Source organism: Botryllus schlosseri, chromosome 1 (genome assembly GCF_051294905.1).
Source record: "Botryllus schlosseri isolate E-star chromosome 1, Bs_hap1, whole genome shotgun sequence".
NCBI classification, from domain to species: Eukaryota; Metazoa; Chordata; class Ascidiacea; order Stolidobranchia; family Styelidae; genus Botryllus; species Botryllus schlosseri.
Window position 1 is genome coordinate 25,220,403 of NC_137236.1, and position 27,482 is coordinate 25,247,884.

Here is a 27,482-nt window from a genome sequence, read left to right on the forward strand (position 1 = left end):
ATGCTGCGAGCTATGCATGACTATACTGTGAATTTCAAAATCGTTTCTAAAACGGAAAATTAAACGCCAAAAGTGAGCCCCTTTTTACCGTCGGATTGTGTCTACAAATACGTCTACCACTTTTCCCGTTCAAGTATAACGCTGATGCGTTAAATACCAACGCAGAGCTCAAAATGAAAATAGCTATGCTGTCAAGCTGAGCAACGACACAGAGCTTGAACTGAAAACGAATTTTATTGCAAAAAACAGTTCATTCATATGCAAGCACTCGAAATACTCTCTCATGCACAACTGTTAGGTAACGTTACTCTCTCATGCACAACTGTTAGGTAACGTTAAGAATTCCTTGTCCTTTTGTGCATGAAATACTGGTATTATCAACCAATACCCATCCTTGATGAACGCCCGACTCATGGCAGACGATCAGTATGTGTGGTGGATCCATTTTAGTACATGCAACTTACGCCTCATGCCCCTGAAATAATACGAATGCATATAAATTGTGCAGTAAGAGTATATATAGTTAATATATGAAATGATGACCACCATTTTCGAAGCATGACTGTTTCAGGGACTGCTGAGCTAGAATAAAAAAGAACACTCTTAGCTCCGACATCAATCCACACAGCTTAAAAGTACACGCTCATAATAACATTTGTAACGATGTACTTTCAATCTTTACTACACTATATTGCTCAAGCAGGTTTTGGCTAGCGCGTTAGTTGCAAAAATGCTCCCTGAAACTTGGCAGCGTGACATTGACTATATAGTTGGACCACTGATGACAAGACCAAGACACCTAGAAAATGGCCTAGGGGTTGCCCACAAGATCAATCTTTAGGACGAAAAATTCTTTCAGCTACATGTATGACCATGACCATTGACCATAGTCTTAACAGGGTTGTAACCAAGTCACAAGGCTCCGAGTCACAAGTCGATCTCAATTTTATAGTTTTGATTCCAGTCAAGTCGAGTCATTTTCAATTCACCACTGAATCAAGTCCGAGTCCAAGTCATCCAGCAGAGGTTTGAGTCCGAGTCATGGTATTATGACTCGGGCCTGAGTCCAAGTCGTTGTGTTGACTGATCAGTTTCCAGTTGAAGTCTTGTTAAACCCACTTTTGTAGCCCTGTTTGGTGATATCGAATGGCCCGCATTTAAAATATACTGATTTTCTTCACTCTTAACAGTTTCTGGTCACATTTTCAAGTACCAGTACAAATAGACGGAATCACAATAGTGTGATTACTTTACTATTCTTCGAAATTACAAGGAAATGTCAGTCTTGGCCGTCTGAGTCTCGAGTCATGCGCAATGACTCGAGTCCAGTTTTGAGAAAATGACTCCAGTCAAATCGAGTCATCAGAAAATCGTGACTCGAGTTATTACAACCCTGAGTCCTAATATCGATGCATTAGTCGATAAAAAACATGATAACTGATCAGGTATCGTGTGCAGCTCAGTAGTTCAAAATAAAATGAAGTTTATGATCATAATACTTCTTGTTGTATTTGTACTCCTTTGATAAAATGACTTCTTTTGTGGTAACCATGCCCATCGCCCATGCAAGTGAGCACGGCGCTGTGCTAACGTGAAGTTTTAAAAACGCGATCGCAACTATAATGTTGTTCGCAGACTGTAAGTCACCTTATATGCCAGCATGGCTATTATTGGTCACTGTAACTACTATTGTAGGAACGGTGCAGTAATGCGATGGCAGCTTCGCACTCTGCCCCAGAGGTTATTCTTGCTGCAAAATGCCATAGACAAAGAGGCACTTTCATGAAAACACTGAATTAGATTAGAACTAAAATTAGAGCACAAAAACATTTAACCAATTAGATTAGAATTACAATTTGACCGCAGGGACATTTCATTGTTGTAATGACTCGAAACACGATTTTCTGATGACTCGACTTGATGCGCGTCATTTGCACAAAATACTGAGATGACTCGACTCCAGTGTATTGACTCGACTTGGACTAGAGTCGATGCGCATGACTCGAACCAAGTCATATGACTCAAGACTCAGACGGCCAAGACCGACTTTTCATTGTCATTTCAAAGAACAGTAAAGTAACCTCCCTATTGGTATTCCGTCTGGTCTCGTACCTGAAAATGTGACCAGAAACTGTTACAAGCGAGGAAAATTAGTATATTATAAATGTGAACCGTTCGATACCACCAAGCAGGTGGCGGGAGATAGCGCAGTGGTATAATCCGCGACTGCAACACCAATGGGCGCGGGATCGAGTCCGACTTCCGAATTCCGGTACCTAAGTGTTGGAGGTTTACCTAGGCTCCTCCTCGCCCCCTCATCCGCGTTAGCGCCGTCTTACAAAAAGCCTACTTGTGGGCCGTGTTATAAGTCGGCAGTTACGGAAAATAAGACGAATGCCGGCCTGGTGTAAATGACCATAGTAGTCGACAAACACCATGAATACCACAAAATAAATGAACAAAACCAAATTGAGTTGTAAAAGTGGATTTACCAAGACTTTGACTAGAAACTGAGCAGTCAACACAATGACTTGGACACGGACTCGGGTCACAATACCATGGCTCGGATTCGAACCTCTGCTCGATGACTTGGACTCGACTCGGTGGTGAATTCAAAATGACTCCACTCGACTCAAGTTAAGACTATATAAGTGAGATTGACTTGTGACTTATGCTTTGTGACTTGGTTACAAACCTGGACATTTCACAAATTAGAATACTGGAATTTTTCGATAATTTAGTGAAACAAGTCAACGTTTCGGTGAACATGTCGCTATCATTTTGTGCAAATGTTTCATCGCCGACGCTCTCGCTGCGAGCGCAGTTAGACTGGATTCTTTAAATTACACATATTTATCATTTTCAGTAGGGGGCTCCAATACCAAATGCAAGAAATCGAGTGACATTAAATCATGCGAAGTGCTAAGAGAAATTTCAAGTCAAATAAATCTGCTACGAAATATTCTACTATACATGATCATAAATATACCAAGATCTGCAACAAATGTTGCTGGCCCTGGTTACACCAATGCGTCAGAACTGATGTTTTAGTCATCATCAAATTTTGGTTGGCCTTACAACTTAACCTGATGTTATAACTAATTTCGAAGAGCTTCTTGGACGTATAGAACTTCAATATACAATTGAACTAATTTCGAGAATTGTACCTCGCGGGCCACATTTATCGGCCCCTTCCTTAAAGTATCGAGGTTGAACAGGGGTAGCCAACGTGGCAATTGGTAATATTACTAATTTCAACAGTCAACTCCTCCCTTAAAACCTTCTCGCCAGCCCTATGTAGCCGATGCACAGTGGGCAACAGTTTGGTCACTTGTGACCTATATAGAATTATACAAGTGACCTATCTAGAATTATACCTGTTTTACATCGATGGCGAGCAACATTGACTTTGATCTTAATCGCCCATCGGTCAATTCTTTCTGAAGAAAAGGCAGAATTTTCACCTCTTTTCTTTCATCTTCTCCCTGGAAAACATCGTTTTCATCAAGTTAGTATATTTGGCCATATGCACGTACATGTTAAACATATATTTCTATCGCCTTGCATACATGATTCGATAATAAAGTACACACGTGAAAACAATGGCATGAATTTCGAGGCAACCTATAAGAATCATTTGTCTGGTACAGCCCCGGTGAGCAATCTGAATGTTTGAATCCGGCCCACGATGCCAGTTCGGTTTGACACCCCTGCCATCTTATCCTACTAATTTCCGTTGTGTTCAGGTATAGGATATATTCAGTATGTGTGGCTAAATAATAAAGAAGTTTGTACTGACCGTTCCTTCAGAAATTGCACCAATCATCTTGTCAACAGTGGAGACCATAATACGGTACTGCTGTATATTTTTCGATGTCGGGCATGATGCTAAAAGCTCAAATTCTTCTCGGATCTGAACATTTAAGTAGAACATCAGCCTTTTATCGCTAAGATTATCAGTATCACTCACAATCATTGACAATGCGAGTAAATTGAGCACATTCTTGCCAAGAGCCCAGATACTCACTAGGTTCATATCGAAAAGATACAGAAATTTCTTCAGTATGTCACGAACAGCCTACTTCGTGTGGGGATATCCGCTAATATTTGGCGAGGCGAGCTGTGAAATTATTTGAACAGCGCGCTAATTTTTGACAAGTCTGGATCATGCTTTGAATACTCTTTCGCCAGAAGTTCTTCGCTGTCAGACACCATCAGGTCATTCCCTTATAATAATCAAAGGTTATCAAAACAGAGAAATGATTGAAATCATATTAGATGCTATACCATCGGAAACTGACAACGGCTGTTTTCTTCTTGTTCTTGTAACGAATGCTTCTCATCTTTTGGGAGAGTTTTTTTGAGAAAAATGTCTGTAATTGAGAAAGCCGTTTAAAGCAGGGCTTTGGAGCAGCCTTAAATTTTAACTGCTCCAGCTCCGGAGCTTTCTTCTATCATACATTAGCTCCGCAGCCGCATTATTACCACTGTTCCGGCTCCGGCACTGAAAATTATAGAATGGGTCTGTCTATATCAGGGTGGCCAGCCCTCGGGTCAACTGTGGCCGGCGTGGAGGGTTTTGAGTGGCTCGCGAGGTAATTTACTAGTATATTATCGAAATGCTGTTATTTTATTGAAAATGAATGGCTTAGATTGTGAACTTGCAAGGCCAACCAAAAATTACAAGTCTGACTGCAACACTTGGGATGTTGATGACTAAAATATCAGTTCCGACGCATTGGCAGATCCAGGGTCAAGTCACATTTTTAGTAAATGGTCGTACATTACAATAGACTAAAATAATTGTGAAATTTTTTTTCATGCTTCGCGTGTTTAATTGTCACACGATTTCTTGCTTGGTAGCCTAACCCCTCCTGAAAATGAAAAAATTCACCCGATTGAGTCTAACTGTATTAGCAATTACGGGCGAAATTTTTTTCGCGTTTGCGCTCGCAGAAAGATCGACGATGAAATGTAGGCACAACATGATTGTCGCATATTACCGGAAACTTTCGATATCAATTTGTCCAGGCGCCGAATAGTCGTGTCCTTGCAAACTGATCCCAGCGGGCGGTATACAGTAGACCCGCAATATACTTAAGTAATAAAATTATTGACCTAATTCATTTATAAACTTTGAAAATTTCACCCGCTTGGTGCGTCTAGTGGGCCGCGCACTCGTTCGTCAATTGCATGTGCCCCTTTAGCCGAAAAGGTTGGCTATCCCATGTCTATATAGATTATTTATCTACCCATAGTTTAGTTATCTATAGTAATCTACAGTCAGTCAGCCGCCAGTAACATCGGATGCAGCAATGAAGACATAGGTGCCGCCGTGCCGACTTTGACACCATAATGAATACTTGTCAATTGCCGATAACATCATAGTAGAAGAGTGTCAGCTCGAAAAGCCTCGGGTTTAAATTATTTCTGCAATCAATATATTATTAAAATGTTTATTAAAGTTCATTACCCAAAGAGTCTCATCATAGTTGCAGTAGACCGCACTTTACCCCATGCCATTGCTGCGCACGGCATTAAAATTCAGGCCTGCTGTTATATTATGTGAAATTAGCAGATATAGTTGTTGCATATATAATAGCATCTTGATTGATGCGTTGGAGCCGGGCTCCAGCTCCGGCTGAATTTTATGTCGAGCTCCGGTAAAAATGCACGGCTCTGGCTCCAAAGCTCTGGTTTAAAGGATATAGGCCAGGCCAAACAACTTGCAATGAACACTTACCCTTTATGTTGCCTGACAACGTGATTCTTCAGCTCCTTGAAGTTGGAAAAACGTGGATTATAGATTCTGCATTATATTATGAAATCGCAGTTGTGACGATGCAACAAGTACTTTGTTAGAGTATCCGGATCAGAACAGAAAAATGGGCATAACCAGGAATCAGGATGCAATCCGTGGTTCAGACATTAGCCAACTCAAGTTACTACATTTACAAAATAACAATAAAGCTGCGTCAATAGAAGGGGTAAAATCAATATTGGAAATTCATTTATGATTTCATTTTCTAATGCAAACGATTTTGATAATATCTTACATAATGTAGCGCCGTCACATAATGTAACGCCGTCGTAGCCTATAACTGTTTATGCCAGGAATTTGCACCAGATTTTACTGTACAATTTTGCACTCTGCCGATTGCTACAAAGGACAGCGATGCCATGAGCTGCACTGTTACCACGCAGTATGACGCAAAATTCAAGAACAGCTGCACTATATATCTGCATCTGAAAGCTTACAATGAACCAAGACGCGTTGCTGCGTCACGTTAACAAATGACAGTCGAGCTATTGAAATGGAAGACACCATGGCATACCGTTAATATAGAGAACATATCTTAATAGCTTCCTGATGTGCGTGATGGATATTCTCAGCACTTACCTTTCAATAAGTCGACATGTCTCTATTCTATGCCGTTTCCTACCAAAACTTGAGCCAATTCGGAATCCATCACCAACCACCTCACAATTCGACACTCGTGGAAGATGTGACACAAAATGCGGTCAACGCTCTCTGAATTCCCGCGCCAGACACACCATCGACCGCGAGATACCGCATTTCGTTTGTGAGTTTATATTAGGAGACAAGAGGAGAATGAGGAATGAGCACGAGTTATGCCACTCACGCGAGAAAACACCTCGCTCTCTCGCTGGAACGGTGTTTACTTCAATATTACGCAACTAGATAATCGGGAAAAAGTCATATTGTGTTCAAGCGTAACGCTTGGAATCTAGAGTGAGTACGATCCAAATTGACCAGTATAGTGTACAGTGGTACAGTGTCGTTTCGGGATTCCATCGTAATATCCATCGACTGCAGCATCAAAATAAAATATGCTGACGTATTTAAGCATCCATACCAGCAGATTACACTGCATATACTTCTGGTTGTATTTGTAACAAAAGTCATTTTTAAACAAACATGTTCAGAACATAGCCCTTGTTTAAAACATGTCCTTTATTGTGTATTTTGTGTATGTAATTCTGACGTCACAGAGCAATGACATTTACAATTGAAATTATAGGGTAAATATGACTTCCTTCACGAAAAAGGCTTCCGATCCGTGTCATAAACGAATCAAAATATCTTTCCACGGGACTTAATCGTTTTGCGACATTTTTACGGTCGGCTGTCATCATCATCAGTACAGCCATTCCCTACCATTGATATATGTTTACGTGCTGTAATCGTTGAACCGACGACGATTCCGCGGGTTTCAACCATTCCATATCGTATTTGTCGACTATATCGGGTGCAAGTCGTCCCGAGGCTAGTACTACATGTTATACGAAAGAATTTACACAATTATGACACAATCATAAGTTTGAAAACAAAAAACATTTTTAAACGCATTATTTAAAACACCGTTTATAACATGTTTAAAACTAAGTGTTTTAAAACACAATTGGTTTAAAATCCAACCGTACATTAACTTCTCGAGTTTTTGTTTGCTAAGCCGCCTTGAATACCAGCATGACAGACTTAGCTATGCAACCTTTCCTGATCTTGGCGTATTATAAGTATAAAAATATCGTATTCTGCTAATGTACTTGTCATGATGAGTGAGATGAATTCTTCAACTAAACTTTAAAAAGTGGAGGAAGTTAGTTAACTATCATTTGAGTCACAATTTTATTGATCTAGAAATTAAAACACTAGGATGTTCACTGTTCCGTGACCTTTTATGTGTCCTGTAAAACTGTTACTTGACCTCGGAGAGGTTCAAGGTAGCCAATCGCCTGGTAGGGAAAACTTCCAAGGTTCGATTGCGAGCAAAAATCTCTGAACATCGAGGCGCACGGGACATGCACTATCGTGCTTTGTGACCATGTGTATTAATGATCAAATAGATGATGTTTTGTTGATTGACCTACTGAAGTCGATTTAAAAGTCGTCTGTACCTGCATAACTTCACTCCGTCGCAAAATCTTGAAGCATGAATGCAACCTGATCCATCGTGGCATTCGAACTCTCGCTGGGAACAGTTCATTCCTATTATAATAGCAGCAGTTAATTACAGTTTGAAATATCGATTTTCGTCGCTTCAATATTTTAGTTGAATTGATTGATTTACAGATCACTGAGTTTTTGACTGAACTTAGCTATTCCCTGTAAATAATTGAGGCTTGTCCAGGGAACGTTATCATTTGTATTAAAGGATGACTGATGTCGTGAGTTCTCTCATTTTGTTTTCTGTCCTAACTTCACTTATTTACATTCAGTTTACCGTCACTCACTAACCAAGCAAATCTAGTCCATGAAGCAGGTTCGTTGAACAGACGTAGACAGACATGATTATTTTGATAAGTGCCAAAAATAATATTATCAGCCTGATATAGTGGAGGGAAATGAAAGAGATGAAGAAATGCATTGAACTGTACGAAAACTGTCATGTCGCGGAGCACAAAGCCCTAAACAAACCAAAAGAAACACTGTTGTGTGAAATAATAATAATGATATTATTACCTCAATATTTTAATCTGCGTTAAATTAATTTAGCATGGGTCGCAGCTTAAACTAAATTTGTTAGTGGCAGTGGTGCAATTGAAATGTTGCATACATAATTAAAAATAGTTGTACTCTTATGACGCATCCGCATCTAAATTGCTGCAATGGTTGTATTGTCATATGTGTTAGGCATAATTTCAAGGAATCAAAATTAACTTAATCGCCGAAAATCAAGAATAAGTTTTCCATGTAATCGTAATCGTACTCCTAATCTCATGTTTCGGAATTAAAATTGGTCGCAATCCATGGCATTGAAACAGATAGCACCATGTCTGCTACTGAATATTTGTAGCGATACAAATGCTAGTAGTTGTCTCAAATGAGCTTTGCAAGTGTTTAATATTCACCCTCTCTGCATAATCTATTCCTGTCGCGTTCTAGGTACTGCGGTAGAATACAAACTGGTGACAGGCCGTGCGATGCGGTTTTCCGTCGGCATATCATTGCATTGTGATACGTCGTATTGTGTGGTTCGTCTGATCCATCGCTGGGAAAATAAAACCACTTAAATGATACGTACTTGACCACAAAACTACCAAAAATATTTGTGGCATCAACTTTGGTATATGTGTTTTCATGCGTCGATTTTTCGTTGTTGTCATAATGCGATGTTTGACTCTATAATACTTTGCCGGTGATTGATCATACAGCATGTGACATTCGCGTGTTTACTTACAGGCATCGTTTAAAATTGCAGTCATATAATTGTTGCCAAAAATAGTAGCAAGGTATGTGTCGTAGATAAAACAACGTTCGTGCTGTCACGGCGAATATAACTATATGTATGATACGTCGTAAAATAAGTAATATAACAATATATTAAATGTAGGGCGTGTAGTTGTTTTATTATCCTACATTCTCATTTTGGAACGTCAAGAGGGCGACGTTCTTATATCGTCGAAGTATTATTACAAATTGTATAACATGAAAAAAGTTCACAGTGGAGAACCTGCTAAAGGTTCGTTTGTGATCGAAAACCTCCAAGTTTCTGCCTTCACACACAGAACGGGAATGCAACCAGAGTAGCCACATGTCCATTGTACATTACCGCAGCCGATCGTACTGACTACTGACTGATTTATAACTGGAGCAGAATCATGATAAACGAGAGCTCATCCGGACCCGTATCTGTAGCAACTCAACATTCACGCCAGCTACAAAACGCTTTTTTGTGATAGCGTACATCAATTCGTTTTGGCTGTGATAATTTTAGTAAGGAAAGGGCTATGTCGGATTGTAGAGTTGTCGGTACCTGCAATCTCTAGACCCATCGCAAAAATGTGAAATATCAAGACAGTTTGTCCCGTCCCTGCATTCGAACTCGTCTTCGGAGCAGGTATTTTCTGTTACAAAATTACAAATATACATCGTATTAATTCACCTTTGATTTATCTCTAGATCAGTGCTCTTCAACCGGGGTTGTCGTACACCCTAGGGTGTACCAGAATTTGCAAAGGGTGTACCACTCGGATGGGGTGTACAGGGGTGTACCAGATCCGAATTACAATGAGCCGATTGCTAGCTATCACAAAGGCAGGTTTATGGGTCAGTACAGGTTGACGCACAGGTTAATGAGCAATATGGTACGATGTTATCTCAAATGTAATACTATAGAAATTAAACATGGAACGGCAACGACCGATTTTGCAGCTTCGTTCCGCTTCGCCGAGGCTGGAGTGGGGAACTGTTTTGCGTAGGCGACTGTGGGATTTCTTGCAATCCAAAAGCTATCTTCCAGAGCGCAGAAACTATTGAATCTGGTCTTGATCGAAAGCTACTGTTGCACCGATTCCGAAAATACAAATTTAAATATTGATCAGGCACTGATCCACCTAGAATCTGTCCTCTAAGTCTGAAATATCGGCATTGTTCAGAACAATCGGGTAACCGCAACACAATGGCTATAACAATGACCCGTTGCAACTCTCCGATTGTTCGAACAATGCCGATATTTCAGATTGACGGACGGATTATAGGTGGATCAGTGCCTGATCATTATTTTAATTTATATTTTCGGAATCGGTGCAACAGTAGCTTTCGCTCAATACCAGATTCAATAATTTCTGCGCTCGGGAAGATAGCTTTTGGATTGCCAGAAATCCTACAGTCGCTTACGCAAAACAATTCCTAACTCCAGCCTCGGCGAAGCGGAACGAAGCTGCAAAATCGGTCGTTGCCGTTCCATGTTTAATTTCTATTGTAATACTGTACACCGCTTGATTGTGATGTCATAAGCAAATATTTCTCCTATTCATTTAGCCGTCGGCAATAGACCAATGGTTCCTTTGGTGTTGGAAAGTATGCAGTTGACAAACATGTGTTCAGCTAGTCATTTGTCTTTTAGTGATTTTTGAGGAAACCGCCGCGATAGCTCAGACTTCTTGAATCGGTACTTCCTACCGACGTTAATAAATACCGCAAAGCACATAAATGAAGTGACGTAGCCAGCCAGGGTCGAAACAGCTTCCATGTTGAAATCGAAACCCGTTTGTTTTAAAATGCCGATTTTATGTCCAATATTTCGCCATACATTTGCAATTTATTATTTTGTTATTAGTGATGCAAATTAGCGACAATAGACTGTGTATAGCGGCATACGATCTGAGGTTACTGACATCTCTTGCAGCCCATGTGCTACTATCGACTGTGTGTGTGTGGTGTGAGGCAGGCCTGATACGCAGTAGGCTGGTGCGCCTGCTATCCTCGCTGATCTGAATTACCGCTTCTGCAGCAGTAGCTTTCCTACTCTCTCCCCAATACTGTTACATTTAGGTTGATTATCGTTCGTAATGTCATGCTGTTTTGGGGCTGACACGAAACAAATTCCAATTTGCGTGGCGGGCGGTCTAACTGACTCTGTGACCAAATACTATTTTATTCAAATCCAATTTTTTTTACGGCAATAACTCCGCTTCTACTGGTTGGAATTGAACCAAATTTGAGGAACATCATTTTTATAGACAACCTAATACTTTCATGGGGTGAACAGAAAAATTTCACATGGGGTGAAGAGAAAAATTTCACATTTTTCGTCGTTTATTTTTATATAATAAATAGAAACTTTCTTCTCCCGTAGCCATGCGGCTACTGGTTGGAATTGAACCAAATTTGGTGTGTAGGCTTAAGTTTGGTAAACTAACAATTTTATCAAGTAGCCAGTACGATTTGAGGAAAAACGTCATTTTTGAGGACCCCTAATGAACAGGGGTGTACGAGTTTTGAGCAAACGTTAAAAGGGTGTACCACGTCTAAAAAGGTTAAAGAGCACTGCTCTAGATAATGCAGCTTTTAGACTGAATCAGCTAACAATTTACTAAACCTACGAGATGATCTTATCCGTTTATAATGTAGTCATCAAACCATCGCATTGTGATAAATACACCTCAGTCAGTTATACCTAAACCATGTTTTCGTTCGTGGGTAAGGGTCAGAGGTGGTCAGTAACGAAGTACTTCTACTTTTTGAAGTACTTGAAGTAGATTTTGCCTACTCACACTACCCTTTAAGTAGTTACGATTTTCGACTACTTCTACTTCTACTTGACAGTTTTCAGTTTTGTAGGCAAAAATAAGCGTAAAATACCTACTTACTTACTTACTTGTGAACCACCACTTCTACTTCTACTTGAGTAGAAATACCGGCGTTACTTCTACTTCTACTTGAGTAGCGGCGATGACTACTTTGACCACCTCTGGTAAGGGTATGTATATCGTGCCCAGTGCGTATGTGTATTTCATGCTGCACGGGTATTTCATTTCATGCACGACAGTACTATACATTATTGTTATTTATCTAATATATCCATGAATCAAAAAACTGTTTAAAACCCAAACTCAAAACTTATAAAGAAAAATGCGACCGGTTTTTCAAAATCTCTCAAGTATTGAAATCCGAATGTCGACATGCTCATCAGAACACTATCTGAGAATAATTTGAGTTGAACACATTTACATTCAGTACGTATCAGAATTCAACTCTACACGGTAATGATTAGTTTAGCGAAATAACGGACTGCAGTGTATCAGCACAGGCAGGTGAAGTGAAGGTTAGAGTATTTTTCTTATACATTCGGCAGCTGAAATTAGATGTGAGTCACAACGATTTAAAAAGTTGAAGTTTGCATGTGGAAAAAAGTTATGATATTCATAATTGATATGAATGAACTATATTGGACTGCATTACGATACGGATGGAATGTAAACAAGATCAAGGCAAAGAATGTCTCTATAAAGGTGTATTGCTATAAGTTTATTTCGCGCTATCAAGAAACAACTACTATTAAAGTTTGCTTATTCCCAATTCAATTACTTGAAGAGCTTCTTGGAGGTACAGAACTTCAATATACAATTAAATAGTATATTCATATTGAAATGAACCCGAATATTTTCGGCTGACACTCGTCAGGGCTAATCGTCAGCAACTAGTAGAGAATTGGAAAGAACATTGTATATCAACAATCGTATCACAAAATATAACGTCACCAGCATGAAAGAGAGAGCGTTCAATGTACTATTTTTAGGTGGTACGATTGTTGATATACAATGTTCTTTCCAATTCTTTACTAGTTGCTGACGATCACCCTTGACGAGTGTCAGCCGAAGATATTCGGGTTCATTTCAATATGAATATACTATTTAATTGTACAATTCAATTACATATAATGCGTAAACCAGTCATAAACATGGATACCTACTATCTTTACAAAGATACGGCCACTTGTGTCGGCGTTCGGTGGGAAGGATACAAAGTAGCCTCGGTTCGAACTGTCTTCTACATAAGCTTCCATTATCCCCATACGACGCATATGGTTCATCGGATCCGTCACTAACAAAACATTGATTACAGATGCCACATTGACTTCTTACGTATAGGTTGATGTACGAAGATCATTGTAAATTTAAATAAGGTTTCATGTGAATCGAAAAATCACAAACTTTTCATAAAAACGGAATCCAGCGGATAAATCACCATCGTAACATTCGTAGAAGACATTATGCAAACTTTCCCAAACGGTTTACAATGAGTTGGGGAAATTTACTTAAAGACCGGCTGCGCATAGCTCAGTCAAAGAATAAGAATAAGAGGAAATCAAATCATTCGAATAATAATTTCCTAGAAGACAAGTTTAAGCAGCCGAAGCACCACTATGATTGTTAAAAACAATCCGGATATAGTAATAAATGACATGTGAGGAACCTGATTGGAAGCAAATGAATTATCTCGGAAAAGCACTTGTTCCTTTATGTTCCCTCTCATCCAACAGTCCCGCCAAGTTTACACCACGGTCAAGATGATGATTAATCTCGATGATTGCTCGTTTTTTAAAGAAAATCTATCTCTATACCAATGATTCCCAACTGCGGCTCCAAGCTAGCGTTCTTGCGGGTCCGATTGATCTCTAAACACGCCACAAAAGTATAAAAGACAGCTGTAGTTGAAAATCTGATATATAATTCTTGCACACTAGGGTCAAACGCATGGATGAATATCCGTCAGAAAATGACAAATATTGCGTTCTGCCGGTATTTTACTATCATCAAAATAATGACTCATAATCAAGTTAAATTGCGATAAATCTGATATTACATAGCATCTAACCCCCTGAAACTTGTACATTAAGTGCTGAAATGTATGAAGAGCTATCACAAAACGACATTATAAAGTATGCTGTAGTGATGATATGCATTTTCAGTTCATTTCCATGCATAGCGCTCGCCAATCTGCGTTCATCAATGCTAAAATTACCGATATCTTATCTGTAGAAGTATGTGTGCAATGTGCTTGCTTTTGAATTGTCTGGATGGTGGGATACAGAGGTAGGCTAGCTGTATCTAAATATCCATTGCAAGTGCTCGAGTGTTTTCATGCGGCTTCATATGTACTCTGAAGTTTAAAATGCGGCTCCGAAATCCAGAAATGTCGGGAACCACTGCTCTATACTAATTTGTTCGAACATCAATGGCATAAATTGTAAAAAATGTGCAGGAAAATGCAATAGCAGAGCGTGGCGAAGGTCACGTCACAGGAATATGACAAGGAATCAACGTTGCACCACTACTTCCGTAAATGATGAATTTCACACTTGCCGACAAATGTTAGCCGGCCGCTGGCTATGGCAAGTTATTCATGCACTGAATATTCTGGTTCTGTCTTTGTGCACTTTTCTGTACAAGTGTAGGCCTACTCTAATACCAGATATTTACCAGCTTGTAACGCAAAGACAATGCCGCAGATGTTGTCGTTGTTGAGTATGATTTGATTGGCGATTTTAACTGAATGGTTTTTTCGCCATTTTCGCGACGATTGTTTATGCATTAGATGACTGCATTCGTAGACGAGGGAAATCTATGATATCGTGGGTGCCGCGTATGTATTTCGCCAATTTTCCAACCAGGGTAAGACAACTCATCGCTTCAACAACAATTGTAAATTTAGGCATTGAGAGCCATTCATGCATATCGAGTGCCGAGTAAAGTGTACCCAAGAATGTTATCCGTCGCATTTCTCGATTCTTGACAGTGATCACCATTTCTGGTATGTTGTTGCTTGTGGTATTCATTGTGTTTGTCGACTACTATGGTCATTTACACCAGGCTAATATTCTTCATTTCTATTCCGTAGTGGCCGACTTGTTGTACGGCCAATTTTAGGCTTTTTATAAGACACCGCTTACACGGATGAGATGGCGAGGAGGAGCTTAGATCAGGGGTGGGCAATTACTTTTCTCCGCGGGCCAAATGAGGCGTAGAAAATACGATAGCGGGCCGAGTGAAAATATTTTGCTATATTCTGCAGCGTATTTTAATATTATTTTTAAAATCCAATATTAATAAATGCTGCTCAGTGAATGTGTTGATGTTAGGTAAATAGATACATATTATGGTTAATAAGAATATATCGATTTGCAGTCATGATTCGAAAACATGCTAACCCCGTATCTAGGGTTCTGGTTAAAATCATTTTGTCCTTGATTAAAATCGATTTTAATCAATTAAATAATTCAAATCATGATTTTTTTATTTTCTCCGTTTTTTTACTCATAATTACAACAACACGAACAAAAGAAAATGGGATGAATGATGACCATGTCAATCAAGGTGATGACTTAAACTTTATTAATGTGAGGCTATGAATCATCATCTAGAATCTAGATAGCTGAAAACGTCCCGTCATCGCTAAGGTTGGGCTCAATTTGACCTCAGGCGATCAAATATGTGAGCCATATTTTTATGTGCGGTCGGATTGTTCTTGCCAGACATGTAATCCTAAATGGTGTTATACATTATCAATCGCAATAAAGCATTAGCTAATTATCGCTAATACCTAGCCGCTATGAGCTATTGATTGAGCATGGGTCAGATTTTGAAGGTATAGTTGGCAGACTAAGTAATTATCTCCTCATTGTGATCGGATCGATTTCGACTGTTCGTGGCGTTTTCGCATTTTTTTTGTCATTTGGAGTCAACGAGGCATGACGACAAGCTTTCAGAGGTCTTTGTTGGTCAGAGGAAGTCAGTTTTATCTAGATTGGGTGCGAACATAATGCTCAGGCTTACGGCAGAAGGGGTGTTAGCTCGGATTACCGAAGCGATATCGTCCGGTAGTCAAGGAGACGAAGATGAGTGTATTCCCGAACCAGCAGAGTTTGAGAGCTCTAAAGATGAAGAGCAAGATGATGAAGAAAATATTGGTGGAGCAGCTGACGCTATTGGGTGGTTAGGAAAAGACGGTACAGCGTTTTGGAAAAAGTCCGCTCCAACAGCTAGACGAAGAAGTTCAGCTAATTTGATTAATTTCCCCGGGTTTCACTGGGCCCACACTAGAAGCTGATAACTGCATTGATTATTGGAAGGTCTTCTTTGCACCACAAGTGATAGATTTACTTGTTGAATTTACAAACAAGAAGATACATGAAAAATCCCAAAACGACAAGGAGAAGTACACGGTGGGGCCAATAAATTCTGTTGAGATGGAAGCTGTCATTGGTCTTCTTCTTCTGGCTGGGGTTCATAAAGGCTCAAAAGTGGCACTTGATGAGTTTTGGGCAGATGTCGGCACAGGACTTGAAATCTTCAAGATAACAATGTCACGCGAAAGATTTCAATTCCTTTTGCGATGTCTTCGATTTGATGACATTACTACACGCGAAGATAGAACAAATGACAAATTGACGAAAATTCGAACAATATAGGATATGATATTGACCACCTTCAAGGAAAATTACGTGTTGTCCGAATTTGTGACAGTTGACGAAATGCTTTGGGGATTTTCAGGACGTTGTTCTTTCGCACAGTATATTCGAAACAAACCGGCAAAATATGGCATCAAACTACATGCCTTGTGTGATGCAAATAATTACTACACCCACAATTTCGAAATTTATTGCGGGACTCAACCGGAAGGGCCGTACACAGTCGATAACTCAGCCAAAGCACTCGTGACACGGTTGGTGTCTGATATATCAGGATCTGGCCGAAATATCACATTCGATAACTGGTACACCAGTATACCATTCGTGGCGTCATTGCTCCATGACCACAAACTTACAGCAGTTGGCACTCTTCGGAAGAACAAGAGAGAGATACGTCCTTCGTTCATTTCTGTGCAGGGGAGGGAGGTATAGAGCAGCATTTTTGGATTTCGAAGTGATATGACACTGCTGTCATATCTTCCAAAGGGAAAAAGCACAAAGAAAATTCTTACCATGTTGAGCAGCCAGCATCACGATGATAAAATTGATGAAAGCTCTGGTGAAGCTCGGAAACCAGATATAAAAACATTTTATAATCATACAAAAGGTGACGTCGACGTGGCAGACAGAATGATGGCAAACTATTCCTGTTCCCGATTTAGTCGGCGCTGGCCTTTCACGATCTTCTTTGGATTGATAAACTTGTCTGCATGAAACGGCTTTATATGATCTCTGCTGGCTAAAGGTAACCGCGTGAAGAAACAAACACACATAGGATTTGTAATGGAAATTGCACTGGCCCTAATAAAGAAACATGCAGTGGCCAGGCAATCAAATACTCACTTGGCCATCAGCACAAGACTCGCGTCTAAAATAATTTTTACGGGAGAAGACAGTAAAATGCCACCAGCAAAGCTCTCCAAAGCGGCACGTGGCAGATGCTGTCTTTGCGGTAGAATCGAGCGTGATAGTTAATGGTTATGCGTCCGGCCTCTCGACCGGTAGGTCGTGGGTTCGATCCCCAGCCGGGTCATACCAAAGACTCGAAAATTGGTATCCGCAGATCTCCTGCTAGGCTCTCAGCAATCACGGATAGCATGGAGGAGAAAAAAACGGGGGCTCAGACTAGATGACCTCACGGCGGAATCGCAGCTCCGTCGTCAAAGCATCTCGATGGTGCAGGCGAAAAAGAATATCATATCTCTCACAAGACCGGAAAACAACCGAGGAATGTGGGGAATTTGTCTGCCAAGCACACTCTGTGAAAACAGTGACATGTCAAAAGTGCATGGAGCCGAAGGATTCGAATTGAATCTATTTTGTTGTTGTTGTTGTTTTTGTTGTTACTCTGTTGTATTGTTGTATTGTCTTGTTGTGATTTCTTCGTTATTATAATTAACTGGTGGCGTGTGTTTGACCCCACCTCGCCAGTCGTGTAATGGTGTTACGCCTCAGCGGGAACTTTGACATGGGTAGACGGTAGGGTTCAAAAAAGGAAGATGCATTGTTATAACTTCCTGCAGAAGGTTATTAGACAGCTGTATAGCGAAATTGGTAAGACAAAAAAGCATATTAATTAATGGGGTGACTCCACCTTAGTCATCGTGTAACGATATCCCACCTTAGTGGTCTAGGGCAGTGGTTCTCATCCGCCGGTCCACAACGACTTTTCTGCCGGTCCGCCAGGTACTTCAAAATTCTAAACCTTAATTTCAAGATTCAAAATGTTGAACGCTTGTCAACTGACAAATAAATAAAACATCAACATATACTCAGAACTTCGTGAGGTAACATTAGGCCTGGAAACAACATGTTCGATTTAACTTCACAGCATGCGAGCGACAAGTACGAACTGACTCGCTAATCCGCGCAGTTTGCACGATCATTCGTTATTTTCGATTCATTCATTATTTTCGATAAACCCGTATCGCTGTGGCCAGGTGTTTTCGTGCGGCATATAGCATTCATAATACGTCTGATGGTAGTGGGAAAAATCAAGGTAGCACCAGCACGACAAGGTGCTTGATCCAGTTTTGATGTCAAGTCACTGCCTTCGAGTCACGAATCAATTCAAGTCATTGCACAGTCTGCCTCGAGTCAAGTCAAGTCGAGTCAAGTCACAAGTCAAGGCACAAAGTCATGTCAAATTTTCGAAGTTCGAGGCATGATTCGCAAGCCATTGCATTTTGCAAGAGGATTGAAGTACAGATTGATTTATCATGAATTATGAATCGAATAACGAATATCGAGGTAATTATACATTGAACGGGGAATACGAAATCTCAGAATTTGAAACAAATTGATATGATCCAATAAACCTATTTATTCATACGATAAATTGAAGCCTGTACCAATTGTTGACGAGAGTAGTATAGTAGATCGGTCGTGAGCGGCTATTGGCTCTTATGGGTGCACCCGACCGGTGCCGCGAAAACTCGTCCTGAACCGGTGACCCTTTTTGACCCCCCTTGTGGTGGTGATGTGCCATGTGTTCTTATGGATGCGGTGATGATGGTACCCTTTCTGGTATAGGCTGCGGTGATGATGTGCCGTGAAAACTCGTGGTGATGATGGTACCCTTTCAGACCCCCATGTGGTGCTGATGTGCCTATGTGGTGATGATGGTACCATTTCAGATATAGGCTGTGGTGATGATGTGTCTATGTGGTGATGATGGTGACCTTTCAGATATATGCTGTGGCGATGATGTGCCCACGGATTCTTGTGTCGTAGTGAACTAATGTTGTTGGTATAGGCTGCGGTCATGAGGTGATGTTGATTACGAAGTATATTGATCACGTGATTGACTCTTAGTTATTGTGTATACCCCAAATTATTATATATGACCGATTCGAGTTATTCCCAACGTTTACGGTGAGTGCGACAATGATATATCGTTACTCTTATGGACGCGGCGGTGATTCGTACTTTCGGGTATAGACCGCGGTCGTGATTCGCCGCGAAAACTCGTGGTCGTGACTCGCCTTTTTTGCTATAGGCGGTGGCGGTGATTCGCCTGTCATGTATTCTTACGGGATCTGTGGTGACTCGCCATGTGTTCTTATGGGTGCGGTCGTGAATCGTACTTTTAGGTATAGACATCTCTCGCATATCGTACTTTCGGGTATAGGCATCACTAAACAGGAAATTCACTAATCCGCAGTGCATTGTGCGATTTTGAAAACCAGATGTTGGCGGTTGTATTTTGACCTGTGTGACCCACTAAATACGTCCGTTTTGGAAATTCGGAGCGCGCACTATCGTATCGATTATTCCACTAATCCAGTCGGTGCTATTACATTCAGCAGTATTCAGTATTCCGCAGCGACACGAAAAGCGACCAACAAATAACCGCGCTCGTAAATTAACACTTCAAAAAGTGTAAAATAGATTGCAAATCCAGCGATCGCTGACAAGATAATGTCTCGGGCATAACCATTTTTAGTGACTTGGTGTTACAAACATACCGATCGCTCACGCGGTGAAATTTTAGTAATCAGTTTGTCACAGAACTTGATTTCGCTGGTAAGATTTGATAAATACCGACTAACAGAACCATCAGTGTGGGTAACTTGAATAGCAACAAATTGTCACTTATTTCCGCCCTAACCCTAATCCTTTGTGAGATTACCACATACTCAAATAGATGCGAAATAATTGTAAAATCATACAATGTTTTTAGGAATATTACTTGACTTGACCAACTTTCGGCTCTGTTTTCGATTTCCACACAGTCGCTATAAGTTTCCACGCTTCTAGAATAGGATTGACTTTAGACACGTCATAGGAATCATGGTAATATTCAATCAATGTGTCAATTTACCAACTCGAAATCTCACTCGCGCTACAAGTGAAGCTGAATTGTATCCGAATATGATAATTTACCACCGCTCAGCGCTAAACTGACTCTGTATAACAATATTACGCATGCGCGGTATTTCAGAATGGTATAATGTCATTATCAGCAAATATTTCACAAACTTAATCGTTTACACGAATCAAAGCTAAAGTTGAAACGACAATATCAAGGTTTGAAACCTTACAACTCGATCAGTGATTTTTTATTCAACTGTAAAATAAGTTAATATTCTGTAAGACACAACAATTATTGCTCGGGTAATGTGACATTGAGATTACCAAATTCTATATTGAGTAGGGGAGATGTAGTACCGATGAGACACTGGGACCGAAAATACTTGAAAAATTCTCTGTGATAATCCCATGATTACAGTACGCGACTTTGTCTACAATGGCATGCTGGCAGAATCTTTCCTCACTTGCAAAAAAATTCGACCTGCGTGAGTTATGGGGTCTGTGACAAATGATTTACGTATTAGGGGGTGCAAAGTAAATTTGGATCAACATATACATTTTTCTATATCACCTTCCAGACTAACAAACCCGCAATATTTTTTGATGTGAATTATAGGGTTTGTATCAGGGTATAAATGGCACATATTCTTTGAATCAATACCATCCTCGAGTGGACTATTTTCAATTCAATTACAATATTTATAGGCTGAGGGACCGATGGTACCATAGCCAAATCAAGCAAAATAGTTGGACAAACTAACCACTCAACAACAGAAATACGCCAACATATATAGAGACTGTAAATCATAGTTACCTGTGGTGTTTTATCGCTATTACGAGGTATTTGAAAGTCAAAATGTCGATTTCCCGGTAATACGTATGTGGCATTAATTTTGTAAGTTTCGGCGGAAATCAAAACGTGATTTTATCCCAACATCTGAGTTGATATAATCTATTTTATTCTTGTAGGTTGCGACGAAACATTCTTCATTGGCATGCTGTAGCCTAGATTATATTGTACACAACAAAACAAGTTGAAAAATTTGAGTTTTGAGCGTATGTCTCATAGGTCCCGTGGTCGTTTGTCATCGGACCCACCGGGTTGGGACCGATGATGCGTTCGAGCAATAAATTTTAAACGTTTATAAATATTTTTTGAAAAGTAGGATATCCATGTAAATGTCCGCGATAGTTAGAGCTTGTATCAAAGTGTTGAGACAGCAAAATATCCGCTATTCTCGGCTGAAGATTTGAGGGCCAGAGATCATTTTGCAATTTTTGATCCATCGGTACCACATCTCCCCTATACGAGATTTGAATGTTTGACTAGTGATAGACTGAAAAATATCTCGCAAGAGAATCCATATGTTATAATGCAGGCTATCGTGATACAAACAAATTCAATACGGAATAACTATTAACCAATTGGTCCGCAACCCGAGATTCGAGTGTTCGATCAGTGCTCGATAAAAATTATTTTCATGTATAACAACTCTTGCGTTGCGGTGAAGGGTGTTACGATATGAGCAAAGTTTTAATAAACACCATTATCAGCACCCCGATTGAGAAAAAACTTGATTCGTATGTATGAAAAGTGTTTGATTGGGAATTTATCTATTTCTCACAATCCCACCACTGATTTGAGGACTGGTATTATATGATTATTAAATATTATTTCACAAACTCAAGCCACTGTTTTTTGAGGAATGATATTATATGATTATTAAATAATATTTCACAAACTCAACCCTAATCGTAAGAATTGAGAGAAATCGCGTATTCGCTTGATGATAACACGCATGCAACCAAAAACATCACCGCGATTTTTTGTAAACTGATCATACTAATCAGGGTATTTACCATCACGTTTCTAGAATAGGATTGACTACTAAAGGTAAATTCAGCTAATCCAAAATGAAATATCTCAACTTTGACAGAATCGGAATTGAAATAGATTGACAAGCATAACTACCAACTTTCACCTACTCACATTTCGAAATTATACGCACATTGATTTGAAACAAGTAATGTAACAGCACAACTCTATTCCCGATCCAGCTTGCCGTTTGTCAAAGAGACATTTTAACATCTTACCATACTCAAAAGAATTATTCACAACATTAACAAGTGTTTAAAATCTAGTTTTCACTCACTTGACTATATCACTACAACTCGCAAACTTGAATTACTTCATCCTGGTGGTATTCGTATGACCGATAATTTTTTATTCAACTGTAAAAGTCGTTACTAATCTATAACACAAAGTAATCACTACTCGGAAAATCTAGTTTTCACTTATTTGACTATATCACTACAACTCACAAACTTGAATTAATTCATCCTGGTGGTATTCGTACGACCGATAATTTTTATTCAACTGTAAAAGTCGTTACTAATCTTTAACACAAAGTAATCACTACTCGGTGCATACGACGAGATTTGAATACTCGGTCGATGATAGCAATTCGCACAAGTGAATCCAAGACATCGGGCTGTGAGAAAATCTTCACGATTTTGTTATTACCACATTGACCTACTGCCTTATCCAACGTACTCAAAGTAAGTAGCAGAGATGAGCGGATTTGAAATTTCTATGTCCTAATCCAATCCAAATCCGAACCTTCAAATCCCAATCCAAATCCTAATCCATAACTTTTTCATATTCAAGTCCATGTCCAATCCTAATCCGATTCCAACTGGAAATTCAGAAAAAATACTAATTTATGCAATGGAGGGATTCGAAAATTTGCATTGACAACCAACGATTCACTTGATTCAAGATAACTTAGTAACCATAAGTACATTAATAACTCATCCGAATAAAGTTTGTCGCCATTCGCCACACCACATTTTAATCTCCCAGAAAATAGGTAAAATCCAATCCAAATCCTAATCCGTTCTGAAAAAACTGTCTAATCCAAATCCAATCCAAATCCGACAAAATTTCATCAATCCTGTTTTTTCGAAACCTAATCCTAATCCATGCTCATCTCTGGTAAGTAGACACGATTTCAGTAATATACACAATCATTACAACTGTAAACTATACTAATCAATCTCGGTCGTATTCACATATCACAGACCTGTGTTTTTTTATTCCTTCAGTAAAATGTAGTCGTACTAATCTGATGATAACGTGCACACACAAGAAACATCACCGCGATTTTATAATTGATCACCCGACTTAGGATACCAAAAAACATTACCGGGATTTTTATAAACTGGCCATATTACTCAATACATCTATCAATATCAGAACGCAAGGTCCAATACCGAAAGAAAAGTACTTTTTTAAAGCCGCTGAAAGTCGTTACCATCAGAACGAAACAATTTGTACGATGTTTGCCAAATGTATCCTATAGTTAGGTGTACTAGAATTATTTGTCTAACACATACACCGACAATGCAATAGAAAATTTGTGTATCAGGAAGCTTTGTAACATGGGAAACTATGTTGTAGAAGATTTTAACACCATGAATAATGGAATTATGCATTTTTATTTCAAACCATAACTGAAAATAAACCTCCTTCCGGAATTGAGCAAGAAATCTCAGATTGCTTAATGGGTGAGTCTCTCGCACATATAACCTCAAAGTTCTGCATGTTCTATGTTGAACCGAGTCATCCATCCGGCAATCTGAACTATCCTGCTCAATTCTGCATAGACGTTTATTTTCCGTCATGGTTTGAACTAAAAATGCACAATTATGGAAGACTCGGTCCCACATAGAACATGCCGAATTTTGAGGTTCTATGTGCGACAGACTTGTTCAATTCCGGATGGAGGTTTATTTTCTGTCGTGGTTTGAAAAAAAAATGCACAATTCCATTATTCATGATGCTAAAATCTTCTACAACATAGTTTCCCATGTTAAAAAGCTTACTGATACACAAATTAGTAACCCTGCACTATCTTTGCTACAACGAAAGGCACATTTTGCACATCCGGAAATGTTTTTCAGAGAATGCTCGGTGATGATGATGAAGGCCTCAGAAGACTCGCAGTTAACAAGATTACAACTATGAGCAGATCAAACAGAATACCAGATTCCAATTGGCGACTTTGAAGAAGGATATGTTAATGAACCGAAACCTAAATCCAACGTTAACACTAGAATCAGATTGTTTTAAATCTCTATTATAAACATCAAGGCCAAATCATACCACCAAATTGCCAACTTCAATCTAAAAGATGTGGAACAGCCACCAGCAATCATAACCCCGTAATGTCTCGAGCTGGAAAATCTAAGATCGTCTCATTTAAGGCTCAACCATCCTTGACACAACCAGGCAGTGAAAAGAGATGTCAAGTGGTGACCGAAGCATCTGCCCCTGTGTCAGGATTTAAACGTAGAGCTGGCCTCATCAGACAAAAACTGAAGGCTTGAAAGTAGATGAAATCCTTTATTACGAAACAAGAGTTCAAAGTTTGTTCAGACTAATACTCTGGTAGTGAAACCATCTTCGAAATAGTTCTTTTTTCAATATAGAATTGATGTTTTTGTGTTTTCAGTATGGATTTACAATTCACGTGCTTTCAATATGAAGCTTTCAGTCCCTAAATCAATCCCTACACGCTTTTGGCCTCGTACCCTCTGCTTCAGTGCCTAATTTTACCGAAAAACGGTACAAAAATCAATAATTTGCTTGTAACTTTTTTTCTGTTCATTTTTAAGACAAAGTTCTGTGGAAGTGAGATAGAAACTTGTAGCTTCCGCATCTTTTAGGCCCAAAATCAGCTTTCTAGCGTAAGCGGTCATCGAGATATAGCGAAATTAGCTATTGTTGGCTCGTTCGGTGAAATTGCACGGCCACTAGAGGGTGCACGAGCCCAAAATTATTACAGAAATTATTTTTTTGATATTTGGCACTACATATCAAGTGTCCGTTTTGAAATTCAAAATTTTCCATTTTTCACTCCACCCTAGTAGAGATGTCGCAAATCGATTGGCCCTAATTTTTCCAAGCCCGTCCGAAAGTGTTTCGTACACGATCCTGGTGTGTTACGACCAGGTGATAGGCAACCAAAGCGGTGGCACCCGGCGTACGATTGGATCAATGGACAATTTCTGGACCTCTAATTTTCGCTCTAAAGGCAACTGCGTAAACTACGTACTGGGCAAAGATTCAACATGATGGATGTTCGCACTTGACCTGACTAATTCTAATGACTAGAACTCGAGAGATTGTGTGAGGCTAATTGGAAAGGTCAACTAGTTCGGACACATACGCAATTAGTATCTCATAGATTGGGCTGTCATATTTAATCCAAAACTTAATTTTAAATGATCTTTGAAGAACTAAGGATAGCAGCCGCGGAACTTCGGTCTCGGAAGAACATAGGACATTTTGGCCTTGAAACTGGAGACTGTGACACAACACATACGGCTTACTGTCTATAAGTCTGCTGCGAAATCGCCGTTGGAGAATATATTAATCAATAAATACATGAATGAAAGCCGTAAACTTAGTACACTGTTACATGACAGCATCGAGAAGTAGCATACGCAATCTCATGACCCATTCGGGCATGGTAGACTGTCAAAATCAATACAGACAGACGAACACTGAACTTTGAGTAAAATAGATCGAGGAATAGGCTGGTCGAGCGATCAGCTGTTAGCCAACAGCGAAAATGAAATACCTATCGCATTTGACACGGGATTGTAAGCAAATGGTTTGAAGGCCACAATTTCACAGTGGAATGAACATTTGAGAACATAAAATTATGTGAATATTTGAATGCAAACCGAGAATCTTAGTTAGCTGTTTCGTGCGATCATCGAGATATACCATTGGAAATATGATCACCGATCTCGTTATGGAAAGCAGACTAAATTAGCATAGGCCGACATCGGCTTTTGCGTGAGATCCGCAATAATGTAGGTAAGTATCAGATCAGCGCGCATCTCTACCATACTCGACCTCGAGCACGAAATAACTGCCTCAATAATTGAGTGTCAACGTTGAGACTTGTCACCGCGCTCGATACTAAAATCAAGACATACCGTGCAAAAGCTCATGACAGATCTAGGTATGGAGCATCGTTAAAATCAATAGAGACCAATAGCGGCTTTTGCGTAAATCTGTTAGCGATAAATGAAGAGTCAGCTCTCTCTCGACTCGGGAAACGAAATTACCACCCACATAGTTCAGTGACAAACTTAAAACTTGTTACAGCGTTCGATACTAACATTAAGACTTACCGTGCCAAATGTCATGACCGATCTCGGTATGGAACATCGTCAAAATCAATAGAGACAAATACCGGCTTTTGAGTAAAATCTGTTTGCTATACATGATGGATCAGCACACACTGAACTTGGGAAACGAAATTACAACCCTAATATTTAAGTAGCAAGCCTGAAATTCGGAGCAGTGTTACATACTACCTTCACAACATAACATACCAAGTTTCAAGAATCATCATGGTGCGAAACACCGTCAAAATCGACCTATACCGGCAAAGGTCGACTCAACGCATATCACGGTAATTGAGTTCAGATATAGATATGATTGTTACATCACGCCTTAGGGGCAACAACGCAAATTTGCCCCACTTACTCGGTAATTTTATGAATAGGAGAGAGTAAATCACTGTCTCTTTATTGTGCACGGTATTGAGAGATTAGATACTGAAAGCTTGTTATGAGCGCTACCGGGGCAAGCCCCGGTTAGGCAATCACAAAGCGAAAACACGGAGGAGAATTCGATTTTCGCAGAGACTTCGCTATGTGTGGGCATTTACAAGCGAAATCACAAGAAGATTGCGGGTTTCGCTGTGATCTCGGTATATATCGATTGCTGTGCGTCTATAAGTGGTAAAGAATGGTTATTGAACAGAGTTTTAGGTGTGGCAATGCTCCAGTTGTCCTATAGGACGAGCCGCCACTGCCAATTTAAATCGATTGATCATTTATCTTTTGCTCCGTTTATGGTAGAAATTGGGT

The 27,482-nt window shown here is 39.7% G+C and overlaps 2 protein-coding genes and 2 long non-coding RNA genes across 4 annotated transcripts in view; all 4 read right to left on the minus strand.

Annotated features, from left to right (window-relative positions):
* Nucleotides 1-8,121, minus strand: part of LOC145441380 (uncharacterized) — a 46,099-nt gene extending 37,978 nt beyond the window's left edge. Inside the window, exon 1 of the mRNA XM_080319231.1 lies at nt 7,921-8,121. Coding sequence (XP_080175357.1) covers nt 7,921-8,009 — 89 coding nt within the window. The 5' untranslated portion in view covers nt 8,010-8,121. The remainder of the gene's footprint in view (nt 1-7,920) is intronic.
* Nucleotides 216-4,255, minus strand: LOC145445715 (uncharacterized). Its single transcript, XR_013917103.1, has 4 exons — nt 4,028-4,255; nt 3,800-3,913; nt 3,378-3,485; nt 216-475 (listed from the first exon to the last, which is right to left on the minus strand). It is a non-coding gene; the product is annotated as an uncharacterized LOC145445715 (long non-coding RNA).
* Nucleotides 8,122-13,176: 5,055 nt separating the features above from the next.
* The window catches only part of LOC145441388 (uncharacterized), a 39,207-nt gene continuing 24,901 nt past the window's right edge, over nt 13,177-27,482 (minus strand). Inside the window, exon 7 of the mRNA XM_080319242.1 lies at nt 13,177-13,351. Coding sequence (XP_080175368.1) covers nt 13,201-13,351 — 151 coding nt within the window. The 3' untranslated portion in view covers nt 13,177-13,200. The remainder of the gene's footprint in view (nt 13,352-27,482) is intronic.
* Nucleotides 19,253-20,257, minus strand: LOC145445731 (uncharacterized). Its single transcript, XR_013917104.1, has 2 exons — nt 19,400-20,257; nt 19,253-19,296 (listed from the first exon to the last, which is right to left on the minus strand). It is a non-coding gene; the product is annotated as an uncharacterized LOC145445731 (long non-coding RNA).